Source organism: Ursus maritimus, unplaced genomic scaffold (genome assembly GCF_017311325.1).
Source record: "Ursus maritimus isolate PB19 unplaced genomic scaffold, ASM1731132v1 scaffold_35, whole genome shotgun sequence".
Taxonomy (NCBI): domain Eukaryota; kingdom Metazoa; phylum Chordata; class Mammalia; order Carnivora; family Ursidae; genus Ursus; species Ursus maritimus.
The window spans coordinates 2,602,646-2,621,307 of record NW_024426119.1 but is presented as its reverse complement, the minus strand read 5'-3'; the positions used below and the strand labels follow the sequence as shown (position 1 = coordinate 2,621,307).

The following is an 18,662-nucleotide window of genomic DNA, read 5'->3' as shown; positions in this document are numbered from 1 at the left end:
AGACCTGTAGTTTACCTTGTGTTTGTTGTATCGTCTATTAAATGACTGAGAACATATCATCAAAACTTACAAATATAAATTACTTTATTCATTTATTGTTATCCTTAACATTTTTTTGTGACACAGGAGTTTATTGGTAGTTACGCAACAATATGTAGATCTTAAACTGATCTTTTTACATCTACTTTCTCCTTTTTTTTTCTTTTTTTAGAGAGACAGAGTGTATGCACATGCAACCAGGGGTGGGAAGGGGCAGAGGGAGAGAGAGAATCCCATGTGGGGCTCAATCTCACGACCCTGAGATAATGACCTGAACTGAAGCCAGGAGTCAGACACTTAACCAGCTGAGCCACCCAGGTGCCCATGACTTTCCCTTTTAAATCGGGAACATCTTCATTCAGCAGATTTGTAGTTCCTAAATCATATAATAGCCATAAAAAGCAGAGATAAGATCAATAAATATTTAGAGTTTTTAAAATTATTATTATTGGTAAGAGATGATTCAGTAGAGGCCTTTTCTGTGACATGCTGTTACGAGAAAAAATTGAGTGAATCAAAAGGATGTATTAATTGACCTGGACCTTTCCTGTTAACTTTAACTTGATACTACTGCAATTTATAGACTCTTTTATGTCTTTCATTCTGCAAACATTAATTGGAAAGAGTNAGATGTATGAGACAGTCTCAGTCTTCACAGAGCCTTAGGAGATAAGACAGGTACACAAAGAAACTACTACAAGGTAGAGTTACCATTGGAGTATGCAATTTAAAGGGTTATGGGGATTCTGTGGAGGAAAAAATCTTGTGTTGGGGCATCGGGAGGGCCTTATGGGGGAAGTTACATTTGATATCCTTGAAAGTTGTTTGGATTTTGACAAAGGCAGCATGGGCGAATGGCTAAAAAAATGTTGCACATTAGGGGCAGAGCTTAGCCAAAGCCATGGAAGCAGGAAATCATGAGATATATTAGGAAAATAGCAAGAAGTTCAATGTGGCTAGAGCTCAGAGTTTAAAGAGTAGTAGAAAATCAGTATGTAAAGATGAAGCAAAAAGAGTGTGTCTTAAATTTTAGGCCAAGGATTATTTAGGCAGTAGAAAGCCCCTAAGGTGGTATTTTCCACACTCAGTCATACCATTTTTCCCCCTTTAAATGAAAGAAACTAGAATAAAATAGAAAATATCAAAATGCATTGTACATAGTAAGGTTAATTATATTTTGTGAAATGTGCATTCACACGTGTGTATGCATGTATATTATGTGTATTCTAGGCTGTTGAACAAATTGTTATGGTTAAACAAATTTGAAAGTCACTATCCTGAAGGACTTTACAAAAGGAATGACAGAATTTTACGGTTGAAGGAAACTTGACATTAAGTTGAATCACTATAATGATGTAAGAAATGAATTAGAGAAGTGGAATTCTGGAGATGAGTTCAAATTGAAAACTGAGAGACACGGCTAGCTGAAAGTTCTGAGGACCTGCACTGGGGGAGTAGCGGTGGGAAAGATGAAGAGAGGACATTGCCGAGGTGGATGGATAGGCCTTGACAGTGGCTTAAATAAAAAGATAGTATTTAAATAAAAAGTGACAGGGAGTCGCTATAAAGTATTTTGTAAACTAACAGTTCCATGGCTAATTAATTCAGATTTCACTGGGCAGTGTTGATAATGGAAGTGAATTACAATAGCTATATATTACAAATATTGTAATATTAAATTTTATAGCACCCTATCTTTGTCATCTCTTTAATCTGATATAGGATGGTATAGAAGATGCTTCATATCAAGCTGGGTTCATTTAATCAAGATTAACTCTTAATAGATGTTAGTCTTACAACAGGTGTTGGCAAGGATGTGGAGAAAAAAGAACCCTCTTGTACTGTTGGTGGGAATGCAAACTGGTACAGCCACTCTGGAAAACAATGTGGAGGTTCCTCAAAAAGTTAAAAATAGAACTACCATATGATCCAGCAGTTGCACTACTGGATATTTACCCAAAGAGTACAAAAACACAAACTCAAAAGAATACATGCACCAATATATTTATAGCAGCATTATTTACAATAGCCAAGTTATAGAAGCAACCCAAGTATCCATTGATTGATGAATGCATAAAAAAGAGGTGATATATCTATACATATACATACACACACAAACACACACACAGAGGAATAGTATTCAGTCATAAAAAGGAATGAAATCTTGCCATTTGTAATAACATGGATAGAGCTAGAGAGTATAATGCTAAGCAAAATCAGAGAAAGACAAATACCATATGATCTCACTGATAGGTAGACTTTAAGAAACAAAACAAAGGAGCAAAGGGAAAAAGAGACAGAGAGAGACAAACCAAGCAGGTGACTCTTAACTATAGAGAACAAACTGATGGTTACCTACCAGAGGGAAGTGAGGGTGAGGTGTGGGGAGACAGGTGAAATAGTTGACATTGAGGAGTGTACTTGTTGTGATGAGCACCTAGTGATTAATATAAAAACTTAAATAAATTAATGTTAGCCTTGATGGTCCTTTTAATTGAACATTTAATTTTTTTTCATATTGTTATATGTTATACATATCAACTAAAATATTTTATCCTTATTTCTCAACTCTGAATAAAATCATCTAGTGTGAATTAACAGAAGGAAACAAAATGTATGATATGGAGTTTAACATAATAATGCATTTAAGTGGGATTTAAATTATCATAGTAATTGCACTGAAAAGTTATTTACTGGTTTTTACCAGTAAATTACTGATAATTGCTGGTAAATTACTGGTAAACCAATAAATTACTGGTCTTTACGTGCAAAATATAGTCTTTTTAGCTTTATTGATATAACTGACATATAATATTGTGTAAATTTAAGGTGTACAATACTTTGACTTGATACATTTATAAATTGCAAAATGATTATCACCCTAGCATTAGCTAACACCGCCATTCCATCACTTAATTACCATTTCTTTTTTGTAGTGAGTACATTTAAGATCTACCTTTTTAGCAGCTTTCAAGTATATAATACAGTATTATTAGCTGTAATCACTATGCTGTACATTAGATCCCCAGAACTTGTTAATCTTATAACTGGAAATTTGTACCCTTTGATCAACATCTTCCCATTGACCGCCCCCCGCCCCCCAGCTCTTGGTGACCACCACTCTACTCTGTTTCTCTGGGTTTGGATTTTTTTAGATTCCACATGTGTCTTTCTCTGACTTATTTCACTTAGTATAATGAGATATATGTATACCACATGTTCTTTATTCATTTATCTGTTGGTTGGTTAGGTTGTTTCCATATCTTGGCTGTTGGGAATAATGCCACAATGAACAATGGGGGTGCAGATTATCTCTTCGAGATCCTGTTTTCATTTCCTTTGAATATATACCCAGAGGTGGGATTGCAGGGTCATATGGTTTTATTTTTTTTCGAGAACCTCCATATCATTTTTCCATAGCGGCAGTTTACATTCCTACAAACAGTGCTCAAGTATTCCCTTTTCTCCACAATCTCACCAGCACTTGTTATCTGTTGCCTTTTTGACAATAGCCATTTTAACAGGTGTGAGGTTCTATCTCATTGTGGTTTTGATGCATTTCTCTGATGATTAATGATATTGAGCACTTTTTTGTGTACCTGTTGGCCATTTGGGTGTCTTATTTGAAAAGATACCTATTCCATCCACTGTCCATTTATTTGTGGGGGGCTTGTTGTTGTTTTTGCTGTTTTGTTTTGCTTGCTAGTGAATTGTATGAATTCTTTATGTATTTTAGGTATTAACCTTTTATCAGATATATGATTTGCAAGTATCTTATTCTATAGGTTGTCTTTTCATTTTGTTGATTATTTCTCTAGCTATGCAGTTTGATTTTGTCATACTTATTTAGGCTTTTGGGCATCATGTCAGATTGAACCTGGCTTCAGGCCTGTAAATTAATTGACCCCTTATATTCCATTTATGGTTTTCCTCTCACTCTATAATTTATTCTTCAAACTCCTGCCAGATTAGTCTTACTAAAGTGTAGATGCAGTTACACTCTTCTCTTTATCAAAAATCTTCATCACTTACCATTGACCTGTCAGGTGCTCTATAGTATGACTTCAGCTTATCTTTCATTTTTTCCCAGTATTCGCCTACATGGAACCTACTTTCCATCTATGCTAGACTACGTCAGAACTCATGAACTGCAGTCCGTGTCTTTCCTGCATAGTGCTGTGTTATAGTCAGAAGTAACCTTTCTTCTCCATTTGCTTCTTTCACATGGCATTTCCTTTTGATAACTTCCTTCAAATGCCCCTACTGAATGTACTATCTTCCTCTCTGGAACCTTCATTGTATTTCTCTTATAGTACTTAATCTGTCTCGATATACAGAGCTCCTAGATTTTGTTTTGTTTTGTTTTTTATTTTGTGGGTTTTTGTTTAAAGATTTTAAGTACCTTGAGGAGCAGGGATTGTATTTCATTTTTTATTTTTTATGGGACTTCATACAGCTGTCGAACTACACAGGCATTGTGTTCAACTGTACTCCTCTGGAATTCATTTATCGCATCTGTAAACTATGGATATATCTTTTGGGGTTTTTTTTATTTATCTGTTTTGAGAATAAAGGTGAAAGTATACGAGAGTCTCTTTAGGTTTCTAGGAAGAAAGATGCTGTATAAATTAGTTTTGTTTTATTTTTTGTTGTTGTTTTTGTACCCTGCCAACTTCATGTTAGTGCCAGGTCTTCTTTCTTCTTTATTCCTTTACTAAAATAATGCAGTGAAGCTAAATAAAGTCAGGTTGTTGGTTTTTTTTTTTTTTCCATTGTATACAAAGTTCTGTTAGTGCATTAATATTAAGTAGTAGCTGCAAGTTCGCATTGAGATGAGTGTTATTCCTCTTGACTTTATTAGTAAGTTAATACAGAGAAGAAAAAGAATGGTAATTGTTCAAATTGTGAGAGGTTTTAATGCAGGCAAATTTGTATTTTATATTAGATTGAATTTATCTTTCTACATTTGTTGCCTTTAATTTTTGGCCCCCTTGAGTCTTTTTCAGATTCTTTCATTCAGATAATTGAACTTTCTAAGGACATGTGGAATTGATGTTTTCTATCTAGTTACCTACATGAATAAACTGATGCATGGGTCATTTCAAAAGAAGATAGGAAAGTGAACCCAAAGATGACAAAGGTTTTTATTTGTAGATGCTTGCTTTCCATCAAAACTTATTTTGGCATGTTCTTTTAAGATTTAATTCTGTGCTTATCTTTAAAATCTAAGCAGTGTATTTTCTATTAACTCATTTATAAAAAGCCTCAAGCAAGACTTCCATTTGAAAGTTATATGAACTGACTTTAGAGAATTCGAACTTTTGAAAGAGAATGTGAAAAATTAAGAGATTTTTAAAATGGTTCTTTAAATGTCCAGTAGCAATAGAAAAGGGCCATTATGTGCAGTCCTGTGTGTGAAAGCTGTTACCTGTCAATGCCAATGGAATTACATCACAGTTATTCATAATCTACAGTGCTGGGTCATGTTGTTATTTTGTATACTTATACACATTGGGTGTTCAACGAGCAGTTGTTAAATTAAACTTAGTGAACAAAGTTAAGCCCATCTAACCCTGAAAAAATTCAGCTAATATTGTTCCTTATAGATTTCTATAAAAATACATGGAAAAATCAGAAAGGCAGAAATTGTTTATCAGACATTTGTTAACCTTTCTTGTACAGAATTCTTTGCTTCATACTATAGGATTGGTTCCAGAACCATTGAAATGACCCAAGTCTATTTTAAGAACAGTTCCCTTATGGATTTTTTCCTACATAGTAAGTTTGCTGGGAAGTGAGGAGGGTAGGGAGAATTATTGTCATTTGATAAATAATTCACGGTCTCCCTTTTGAGCTTTTCACAATTTAGCTCTTTTAATAATTTTTACTGGACTCAGAGTCATTTTGGTGACTTTCTTAACCCTCACCAAAGTTCTACTGGTTTTGAGTGATCATATAACCTGAACTTGGTCATAGAAAGCTAATAAAAATCAGTATAGTGGAACTCAGTGCAGGATAATGTGATATTATAAGATAAGATTTCTTAATCTAGGGGAGAGAGGTGTTTTTGAACTCCGAAATTTTGTGCAAATTTTTTGTATATGTCAGTTTTTCTGGGGAGAAGTCCAGGTTTTTATTATACTCTCACATTGGTCTCTTCTCTTCAAAAGTCTAGTAACTACTGTTTTAACCATCAATTTCAGAAGGCCTTGTAGCCGGGGGTATTTATGACTATTCAACTCAGGAATCAGTTGTCCTTTGAGCATGTAGCACATAACTGTGCTAGGTGCTGCCAGGTCCGAGGGGCCCTCTAGGTCTTACAAAGAGTGAAGAGGAAAGTAGAAAGGAGGTAGCACCTGAGAGCAGATGAGGATGACATGCATCTCTCAAGAAGGATATTAAGATTTCAAAGAGAGTAGAATGCAAAGTGGTATCTTAAAATTTTAGGTAGGAAGCGTTGGGGACCAGAGAGGGAACGATAGACTTGGGGACCTGTACATGGTCTAGCGGGCTTATAATAGACCGTTGGGTTTTGAGTTGAAGGAGAAGAGGGACGCAAAAGGCGAGTTCCTTAAGTGTAGCTTTCATTTTTTGAATTTCTGTTCTGTTTAATGACTTTTGAGGGAAGTTATTACATTATGCCTTGTTTTATGTAATTATTTGCATGTACAGTATATCTTCGTTGTAAGCTTATACCTCTTAAAGACAAGGACTGTTGTGTTTTTCAATTTTGGATACTCTGCAGTGCTCACCATGAGGCCTTGTCCATATGAGATGCTCAGAATTTTTGTTGTGTATTTCCTCTAAGGATGTTATTGAGGATTTTTACCATTTTTTTTTTTTAAGATTTGTTTATTTGTTAGAGAGAGAGAGTGTGTGCACACAGGGGCAAGGGGGAGAGGGAGAGAATCTCAAGCAGACTCCCTACTGAGCATGGAGCACAACACTGGGCTTGATCTCAGGACCCTGAGATCAGAACCTTGAGATCAGGACCTGAGCAGAAATTAAGAGTTGGATGCTTAACAGACTGAGCTACTCAGGTGCCCCGGATTTTTACCATATTACACATTCAACGTTATGACACTCCAGAGGTGTAATTTCTCATGTGACTTGGTCTTTGTAATAGTTTTGCTTACTGTAACTGTTGGACAGTTTTTACTGTGTGAACACTGTAAATCGTGCAACTCATTCTAGTTCTTTTTTTTTATATTGATTGTTAGAAAGCCCAGAGCCATGTGATTTTTTTCAATTATTTCTGCATTGTAATTTAATTGATGTTGTTTATGTAGCACTATCTGGCAGGCACTGTTATATGTTATATACATTATATTCTAATTTTTCTTTATCAACTTTGGTTTGTTTTCTCTATTTTGCAGATAAGTAAACTGAGATACAGAGAGGTTAAGTAACTTGTCCAAGGTTACACAGCTAGAAAGTTTTAGAATATGTACTTTTAATCACTGTATTCTTCTGCCTCCTAGCACTATGGCATGTTATCATGAAGATATTATATAATAGTACATATATAGTGGATATATATATAAACCAATCAGGCATATGTGAATTAACAGTGAGACAGAGGGCGGGCATATTGTTGATAAGGGGAAGTTACATTATTGAGTCAAGGATCAAAGTGATCTATCTGTGTTTGATCTCATCATATTTCAGAGCTCTCAGAATTATTTTAAATTGTTGCTACTCAAAGTGTGGTCTAGGGGCTGGTGCTTGTCCATGAAGTGATTGTTATTGGTTCAAGGTAAGCTATTTATAGAAATGGAAACTAAGCATTTGGAAACTTTTATAGTTATTTGAGAGTAATTTTGTATCTATTGAGTCTAATAACAAAAAATGGCTTTGTATTTTATATCTTCTTTTTTTTTGGTAATTCATTTCAATCGTATTTTACAGATATTTCTGTCTTCAAAGTTTTGGAAATTAAAAGAAAAAAAACCCTTTAACACAGCTTGAGAAGCACTGTTCTAGGTAACAGCTTTAATCTATGGTTTGTTTGAAAAAGAAAAGACATGATCTATAGCTTGAAATTACATTCTAATCTAAACCTGTTTCTGAAGATGAAGTAGGAATTAGTATACTTGGCTACTTTGTCAGTTCCTTGGTTCTGTGAGAAAAGACCCTAATTGAGCTTACTTGGGGAGAGGGCATTTTTCATTTTTTTCTTATGCTTAGTACTTTTCTCAAGAATGACACATTTTAATTAAGTCCTTGATCCAGGGTAATAATAGCGTGAGGAACCTGTCCATCACCCGTAGTTACAGTCTGTCTCCATGACTTATCAAAATAGCTAATAAGACAGTTCGCATTTTTTGTGTATGTAAACTTCCCTGGAATAACAGAAAATTAAAAAAGAGAGAGAGAGAGAGAAAACAGAACAGTACTGTTAATTCCAGATTAATAGATTAATATAATAGATTTTCTATTTATAGAAAATAAAGGGAGCTTCAATAAGATAGTATTTACACCAGTTCAGTTTTTAATTTTTCTTTTTCTTCTTGGGTAGGTTGGAAAGTCTCCTTCTATAATATAACATGTTGTAAAGGAGTCTCATGTGATAAGTTACCCACCCTAATAGGGTCTTTGAATGTCTATATAATTGCCATCTACCTCTTCAAACTAATCTCTTTTTGGGGATCCTCTAAGGTAGCATTCGAGAAGAATTTCTCTCTATTTTTTGGATTTTTAAAAGCTGGCCTCCAAATAGAGAAATGGGCTAAGGATGTGAACAGGCAGTTCATAGAGAAAGAAATCCAAATGGCCAAAAAATGTGCAACCTCACTAACTCAAAAATGAAGCTATCACTTTGGCAGGATTAAGAAATGATATTGGTTTTGAGGCAGTGGGTATCCTGTGTGCTGCCAGCAGCGCTATAAATTGGTTCAGCCTTTCTGAGGTAATTTGGCAGATCTCATCAGACACAAAAAATAGGCTCTCTTTACCAAGTATTTCCACTCTGGGAAATTTATTCTAAGGAAATAAAGATGTATTCAAAGATTTAGAAATGGCTGGCAAACTGAATTATGGTGTATCTATATAATGGAATATATAGCATCAAAATTGAAGTTGCAGAAATACATCTGTGTATGTTATTAAGAGAAGCAAATAGATTACCAAATACCCTGAATGGTATATGATTATATTTTTGTAAAACTTATTTGTAGAATATATGCATAGAAAAATAATTGAAGGACATATTTTAGGTCTGCATATACAAGGTAATAAGAATGTTTGTATAATTTTTGCACATTAGAGTTTTTAAACGTTTTCCCTCTAATGACCATACATTGTATCTGAAGCTTCTTTGTGGAAGGTTTGGCCTCCATTTTAAAATGCAAAGAATGGTGTAGGAGGAGAGGAAACCTGAGAATCAACAGGATGTCGCCATTCCCTAGGTTCTTTGCTGAAGGTTCATGAGGAGGCTGTTTTTCTTTCAGAGCTTGTTCTTGAAAGCCGTGTTTGAGTTTTCTGGTTGTTGTGTTTTGTGGGTTTTTTTTTTTCCTATGACAAATGCCTATCATTTTCTAAACAAGAAAGCCAATGTCTGAGTTGGGTGTGTGGAGTTCTTTCATTCACTCTCAGACCTGTCGTGTTAGTACTGAATAAGCAGAGACAGCCTGACTGGTGGTGAAAGATGGTAAACCCGCCTGAGGGCTTTTTCTGGTCAGCCCTAAACCTCTGATTGCCACGTTTTCCTAATTTCCCATTTCCAGGGCATCACTAGAGTGACCTTGCTTGCTGAATATGTGCTCCGAATCTCCCAAGATTTTCACATGCATTTGGAAGTGGGCAGTCAGGCAATTGTTTACAGGACTCCAAATGAACTGTGCACTCACAGCAAGTTTGATAAACACACATTTCCTCCTTTTATCAGTGAGATTGCAGAATGTGAAGTATGAGTTTCCAGTTTTACTCATTCCCCTCAACCCTTTTCCTGTTTAAAAACTTAGACATACTAATTGGATGCTGATCTGTCCCTGTTTTTTAGTCTGTTTACTGATAGTTGACGGTTTATTCTAATACTTACCAAGGCAAGGTTTGGCAGTTCTTTAAAAAATAAACTTCCCATGTATTCAACTTAAAGGGGATTCATCCCAAGGAATGTAATGTGAGCACTAATTAACAGTAATGACTGCTAATCACTTTGCTTTTTATGCTCCTTTAGGAGCACTGCTATTATCCAATGTAGTTAAGTAAAATGCTTGTATATGAATCAACAATGCTGCATCCTTTTAGCAGCTATTGCTCACAAGCAAGCTTTGCATAAATTAGAGTTAACTAAAATTGATTTTAATATGCTGAATTTCTTTCTGCAGTAGTAAACTAAAATATCTCGTTAAATACACTGAATATTAAAAAGACATTACCTGATTTTTTTTTGCAATCATACTTAAAGTAGATGGAAAGCAGTATTACAAATAAATTTTCTAACAGTTTGCTACATTTTCTCTTATATTTCTCCACAATTGCATGTGCATACTCTTCATAGGCACAGCAACATTTTGATTTTGTTGTAAGCATTTTATCAGATCAATGAAAACCAATAGGGTTGTGTTTAATTTTCCGAATTTGTGCATTTACTTCCTAGAGGATCTTACAGTTTCATTAGATTACATAGCCCATTTATATAAACTTGGATCATAGGATTGTGCGTTCAGTGTTCATTAAACAGGGTTGTTTTATTATGTGTGGTGTATTATTAGACTATTATAAAAGCTTTCTGTTTATTTACATGCATTTAACATACCTACAGACCTTACCTTGCGTCAGGAGGAGACTAAGCAAAACTCATAAATTAATAATTTAAGGGAGCAATACTCAAGTAGCATTTTGGTTAACTTAGTAAGTTAAAGCCTTAGAGTCAGTGCTGCCCACTTTAACAGTGCTTTACTTTTGACTTTTATTGGCTGAAAATAACTTGTTAAACCGAGGCTTTTGTCATAAAATGAAATCTACATACCATCTGAAGCCCCTTCCCCTTTTTTTGATTTATGAGTAGGTTGACATATTATTGAAGAATTTTTAACACTTTCACAGTTCTGCACTTTGATTTCAGAGAAGGTGCTAATCTCTCTGGAAGTTTCAGAGTGACAAAATGAGTTGTATACTGTTTTTCTAGGAAATTTGGGATTCTTTATTAGAGGCCTTAGTTTTATGATGGCACCTGTATTAATGTTGATTTATCTAATATGTGATGCGGTGTTGTGATCTGATATGAATTAACGGAGTATCCTCCTTTCTCATTTTACATGTTATCTCTAGGTGCCTGGTCATGACGGAATTCTTACAGCTAATGTTAGTGTATCTACAGAGGTTAAGCAATTCAAGACATTATTTTTAAATTACCAAAATAAAATAACTTTCCTTTCATTTTTGTATATTTGCAGTATCAGAAATCTAAATTTTTGGTGAATAAGCAAATGGAAAAAATTAAGTGGTAGTGTAATAAAAAGCTTTATATTTTATATACTAGTTTTATTGTAATACATTGCAAACATATGTATTAAAAAAAAACCTTTGGCACTATACTTAATTGAATTTAGTTTCAAAGAACTGTAACAGGAATGATGTGAGAAAACCAAAAATGTACAGAAGCTTAATTGAATGCTATTCATATCTAATTATAATATTTGTGAATATTGTAACTTTTAAATTTTGTATCCCAGTACTGTTGCACAATAGCACAAAATGCATGTCTATGAGGAAAAACTTGCTTTTTCTATTTTGCTTTGAGTTTGAGTTCCTATGTGTGTAACAAAATTCCTTTTAAAAACGGTGAGGATTTCAGTTTTGATCCTTTTGTTTTGTTTTGTTTTTTTTGCAGTGTGTTTACTTTCATGCAAGAGTGATTGATCTGTAGCTGTCATTTTACCCAAAGAGGGGACAAATGGAATTGGCCTTTTAGACAAAAGTATGCAAACAGACTGCATTCTTTCTGTTGATAGAATTATGGAAGGATTGCATGAGGTGCCACATTCATTTTCCTATTGATTGTAAAAAGGATTCTGCAGTGGGCTCCTGTTTCCATTGGATAAGGAGGTGCTATGATTAGTTACCTTTCTCATGAAAGCACTACAAAAGGAAATGCAAAATGTGTGCAGTGCAGTGTTTTCAGTTTGACAGTTGTTTTTGTTAAGTTTTTTTTTTGCCCCATTGAAGTCCAGCCTATTTTAACGTACATTTTGGTTTTATCCCTTATATTAAGCTTGGTAGATTTCCATGCATTTGACCCTTTAAGAAATTATATGTTATAGACAGATTTTCTGGGCTTCTATTGTAAAGCTTCAAAGCTGATGCAACAGTGCCCTCTGTAGTCTTGTAGTGAACAGGAGATACATGTAGATGATTTGGAATATTCAGGTAGGAAGCAGGAAATTTAAATTTAATTTTTGCTCAGACAAGAGACTCCTTTTTCCCAAGTAGACATTCTTGTTTTTCACTAGCGGCTTTACTTTAAACAAAGGGAACAAAGGACCATTCTGAGTTTTCATTTAGAATTATTGGCTACCTCTTGTTGTTACCCAGTGGTAAATCTCAAGTTTTATCAGACATTCATCAGAGTAATTTGAGATAGAAGGAATCTTACAAGCTCTACTGTCTCCTCATGAAATATCTTTTTGAAGTTGAGTTCCAATAGGAGTATTTTAAAAAATAATTTAGTTCCTTTGTACTCATTTCTTCTGTTTAATTAGAGCCTAAGTGGGCTGCCTACAACTTAACTTTTACTTGTTCCTGAATTGGGCAACCCAGGCTTTTTACAGGACATTATTTAAATTCAAACCAAGGGAGTTACACCATGTCTAAAGTATTTGTCATTCATTAGCATTGATTTACATTTTAGATTTGCCTTCCTTTCTTTATTGGTTACCTATTTGATTATATATATTGATAGCTAAATTTTTCATTGTAAACACAACTTTATGTGAAGTTATGAGATGATAATAAAGCAGGCATCGTATTTAGCTTTGATGAGGAGTGAATAATTCCATGGGCTACGTTTATTTTGCTTCTGAAAGTGTTTTTGTAAAAAGAGCATGGGCCCAAATCCTAGCTTCTCCATGTATTCACTAAGAAATGGTGAACACGTTTCTAAATCTCTGAGCCTGCTTTCTTATCTGCAAAGTGGGAGTAAAAATAGCTTATATTTGACGTTTTTTGTGAGGGATGAGATATAATGTATATTAACTGGCCACGTTTTTATAAATGCCCAAATGGCTACTTTGTTCCAAAATCATAGCGTGAAGGTAAATGGCATTATTTTATACAAGGAAGTTTTAATAAAAATCTAAAACACATTTAATGTACTTTAGATATTTCAAAAATTTCTGTCTCATAACTTCTGATGATTTATGTGAGTCTAAAAGCTGACATGGCATTCCTTGGTAATGTGGACTGATAAAATGAGGTGCACATTAACTTTCAGTTCTTTACACACTTCATCCCCAAACTTCTTAAATAAGCCATGTTTATAAACTGTAGTGGACATTTACCCACAAACCAATATTTGGCAACATGTGAAAACCGGTAATAAATGAAACTCAAGAAAAGAGTCTTTCTTTTTTTTTTTTCCACTCTTAGTGTATCTGAGAAAACAGGATACTTTTCATTTGCCTGTGTTCTCAGTAGTAGTCTAGAGCCCTTCTTCATATTTTCTAGGTAAGTGGATTTTGCTTTCTCTACCCAGTTACAAAAAAAGACTGATTTATAAAAATAGATGAAAGTGGAGCTTTTCTGGTTGAAGTTGGAGATGGGGGCCTAAAGTGTCTCTTTGAAGTAACAAAGTTTAAAAAACCACTTTACTGTACCATATACGGATATGTGTGTGTACACAGTATGTTCTCTCTCTTTCTCTCTTGTGCAAAGGCTTTGTTCTTCCTTAGTTTGAATTCAAAGCAGCCAATTCTGTACCTGGCACATAAAAGATGCTCAATTAATATATGCTAAATACAGAATTTTTTGAATATCAGGCCTTCCCTTATTGACATACAAGATTTGAGATACCATACGTATTAAAATGCACAGTTTAATGTGGCATTATACTATTAGAGTAATTGTTTCTATGTGAACCATTTAAGCAAGTACATTTCAAGTGTAATTCACCAATTTAATTTATTTTTTAGAAATCAACTTGTTGTGACTACAGATAATGGGAAATGAATAAAAAATATTCAGAACTTGTTTTCAGATGATTAAAGGCCGTTGCTTTCCATACTGATGAATTTAGCTAAAGATTCAGACATTTCAAGTGACCTGATGATAAAAATAATCTTGCACAAGGAACTTGTGAATTGAATTTTCTCAACGTTGAGTAAAGCATTGTTTTTCTTGTAAAATCTTATTTGTGCTTCATGTTAATTTTGAATAATCTCGAATTTAATAGTATAATAAATCACATTGTTTTTAGTATATTACTTGGGTTAAAATTGAGAACTGTAAAAGTACCTTTTTTTTTTTTTTTTGAACATTATAAAGAAGGAACCAGTGTTTTAAACCAATAGAATGAGACTGAGCAAGCTTTTAAGAAACCAAATATGGTCTTTTTTTTTTTTTTAAATAGTGACCAGTTGCAATAAGAATCATGTTTAAAATTTAATTCTGGTTTATAAGACTGACAAGATGCTGTCTACCAAAAAAAAAAATGAATAAGGTATTTTTCTTTGCAATGAAAGTACCAAATTAAGAATCTGCTTAATTAAAATAATGATAAATGTAGATTACATTACTGAAGACAGTGAAATACAGCTGCTCTGTCTAGTGAGAGCCTGCATAATTTACCAAGACTGTACAAAGAAGCAATGGAGCAGCCACTGCCGACTGTTAGAGGAAATGTCCTGTTTATTCTACATACATTTCTTTTTTTAATTAAAATGTCAATGATAATTTTATAGCAGTCCTACAAAGAAATCCTTTAAATTTCTTCAAGGTGGTAGAATATGAGATGAGATCATTGCTGCTGAATGAAACAGATTAAACCCAAGAAAAAAGTAACATTTTTTATTAATTCAGCTTTCTTTATTATGAGTTAATATTGAAGTATGTGATTTTTTTTTTTTTAACATGAGTCTTGCATGAGAGAATCGTGGCAAAATCTTTGAATATACATTCTTTTTGAGCCACAAGCAAGATTCGGGTGGAGCCATAAGTAGCATGCTTACATGTAAAGATATAGGTGTGTATGTTGTGGAATTCTCAGGGTGGGACAGACAGCTCTGGGTATATCAGGATTAACCGGATGGTATTTCCTCCTCAACTAAATCACTGGATTGTAAAAAGGGACAGTATGCGACATGTTATCGGTGTCTGGAGACCAAAAGGTTGAGAACCCCTGTTACACTGTGTATTTTCATCTCTTACTTTAATGTTGTCCAGTGATGTCTTTATAATTCCATATATTTAAGGAAATCAATATTGTGTGTAATAAGAAATGCTTTTTTTTTTTTGGTTTTTTGGTTTTTTGCCTACAAGAGATAAGTGGGGATTCTGGAGTCAGACGTGTCTGTGTTCTAGGCTCTACCACATGCTAGCTATATGACCTTGGTTTCGTAAACTTCTCTACACTGAGGCTTTCACGTTTGTAAAGCTGGGGCTAGCGATAGTACCTACATCATAGGATTGTCATGAGCATTTAATGGGATAATCCATGTAAAATAGATCGTAGAGGAAGCCTCAATAAATGTTAACTATTACATTAATAATAATAATAATACTGTTAACTAATGTTAATAGTATTGTTAATATTATTAATAATATTATACCAAGTCACTAGATAAAACGTTTCTCTTGCATGGGAGCAGTGGAGCATTGCTCATACTTAACCAGTTTAATAAGATCATTTTTATCTGCCATTGTTTCTCTGTTGATCTGGTTCTTAGAGAAGCTAACCATGCCCTTCTGTGAATTCAGGAATAGTGTGCTAGAAATTCTCCTGCTCCTTATTTTTGTCTTTAATTGTCTTTCCTCTTAGTCTTTCATGTATCAATTGCTTTGGCATTGGCAAATATCATGTCAAATTTTGTGCATTTCAATATGTTTGTTTTGAACTTTACTTTAGCTGGACACCAACTGGAATTAATTGAATATTTTCCACAGTTGAGTTTTTCTATAGCATCTTCTAGGGGCCCATCTACTAAAAACTTCTTAGTGGGAAAGCTTTGTGGGCAGAAAATGGACACATCACCAACATTTTGAAAAGTTTATATGAGAAAACAATATGAAGAGGAACTTTGTCAAATGATTTTATTCTATATGCTTTTTGAACTTCAATAAAATGATAAATATTCGAGGTGCAAAGATAAGAAGTCACGCACTATACCGTTATTCATAATGTTTACACACGCTGTATGAGTTGTAGAATGTTAAAATTTTTTTTTTTTTTCTCTTGGTTTGTTGCAGGCTTTTTTCTAGTTGCCGGAGATGTAGATGATTAAGGTGCAGTGCCTGTCTCGAGGAGGGAGAAGGTTACTGCTGTGTATTCATCACAATTATTATTTGTGGTGAATTCTTTGCCCTTTTAAAAATATTCCATATTTCTTGTAGTGTACCTCTTTGTTCCATGACTTGGCATTCATCCTTCCTCGTCTGGCCATTGTTGCTGAGTTTCTCCTAAGAAGCCTGTGGTATATAAGGCTCAGTATTGCACTATATGTGCCTGTTTGAGAATTATACTTTTGATTCTTTATTTGGCTTATATTTTTGATTAATACCTTGAAATAATTTATCATTTATTCTTAGTCAATTCAGTCTTAAAGTCTGTAGGTTTCTTCCCTGTCCTTGTTCTCTCCAATAGAGAGCAAATAATTACATACTAACATAGTTTTTTTAATGCTTCCATCATAAGTGTTTGCCAAAATGTGAAGTATGATTTAATACTAAAATTAAATCAGACTTTCAATTCAGTATATCCTGAGATCATTAATTAGACAGTATTTACTTTCCAATTTTAAATTAATTGTTTTGGAAAGTCAGTAACTGCCCCCACCATTACTTAAAGAAGCGTCTTCACATTTATTTCAGGCATTCTTTAGGGCCATCATAGACTAGATTCTGTCAAAGGCTAGGTAATATTATAAACTTTAATTTTAGGTTAGTATCAGTTGGTCTTGTTTTCAGATGGAGTTTTTAAGCATTTATACTTACACAGAAATTCTGTCTTCATCTTTGAGTAGCCTGATTTTTCCTTCATGCTATTATGCATATAGTTTCTTCTCAGACTATTGTTTGTGTATATTTTAGAAAAAACAATGGAATCTAGATAAAACTAATCTAGTTTGTGAAGATTTTACATAGTTAGAAGATGCTAAACTTATGTTGATGTTTTCCGCTTTATGATTAATTGATAATTACCAATTCCCTACTGTGTGTAAAATCATTGCAGTCACTGAATTCCCTGTTTTATATAATGCCTTTAGTGTGGCTACTCTTTACCCCATGTTTTTATTGATTTGGAATCAGCTGATCCATCAAGCAATCTGAAATAGAAATGATTATGAAGCATTTACAACCAAGGAACATGAAGGGAAAATACAGTAAATTACAACTAACTTACTAATTAGCAAAGTAGCTAAAATATTGTTTTAGAAAAGGTGCAGTTTGTGGATTATACATGTTTTTGAGCATATAATTTTCATTATCTGCACAGTTTAAAGATGTGTTTTAACTCTGAAAAGAAAAAAGCAGTCTTTGTAGAAAACAAAATGAGGATCTATCAATTGTGTTTTGTTATGATTTGATAGTAGCCAGTCTCTTACATTTGACCCAAGATTTGGAATAAGCCTCCTAAAATGGTTGTATTTTACTTTCTGCAACTATTTAATGCTTTTGCATAGTAAAAATAACACTGGCATTGATGATATCCCCTTTGCTTTCTTCGTTTAGTTATTAGATTCTAATAGATTTGACTTTTCTCCATTCTTTTATTTTACTTCCATTGTCTTTATACCTCACTATCTGTGGTTTTCATCTGTTCCCTACCTTTCAGGTAGTCCAAAAGCTTCTTTCCTCTGGGACTAGTTCTTGGTACTCCTCTTGCAGACACACACTTCTTCTATTTAGCGAAATAGCTTTGTTGTAACTTTGCAGTGTTCTCACCCTTGTTTTTCATGCCTTGTATTTTTATCTAAATTACTCCTTAATACTCTTTGATACTTACAACTGTTTTTTAAATTAAGGAAAAGATGCGAAAGTATAAAAATGTGAAGATCTTACTCAAAATTCAATCATTCAGAGTTAACATTTTGACATATTTCCGCACATATATATTCAACATACTGTCATAGATACATACACACACACGTGTATAATCATTTGTGTATATAACTTTGTAGACTGCTTTCTTTTAACTTAAAATATCAGGAGCATTTTCCCATGCCATTAAAATCTCTTTATGAACATAATTTAATGACTACTTAATATTCCATCATGTAGCTGTATAATAATTTCTTTAATGATTCCCTAATTTTGTAAATTAGTTTGAATTTAATTTTTACTATAAATTATAGCACTTTGATATGGGTACATCAATTATTGTCTACATTTAAAAATATTAATTTCTTAGGACATTTCTAGATGTATGATTAATGGATCAAAGTATATGATTGTTTCTAAGGCCATTG

The 18,662-nt window shown here is 33.7% G+C and overlaps 1 protein-coding gene across 5 annotated transcripts in view; it reads left to right on the top strand.

Annotated features, from left to right (window-relative positions):
- Positions 1 to 18,662, top strand: part of DPH6 (diphthamine biosynthesis 6) — a 160,978-nt gene that overhangs the window by 24,242 nt on the left and 118,074 nt on the right. Inside the window, exon 4 of one of the 5 annotated variants that reach the window (XM_040620435.1) lies at positions 9,765 to 10,160. The exons of the other annotated variants lie outside the window; for them this stretch is intronic. Within the exon in view, the coding sequence (XP_040476369.1) occupies positions 9,765 to 9,950 (186 nt within the window). The 3' untranslated portion in view covers positions 9,951 to 10,160. Of the gene's footprint in view, positions 1 to 9,764; positions 10,161 to 18,662 lie in introns of those variants that run through there. 5 annotated transcript variants of the gene reach the window in all.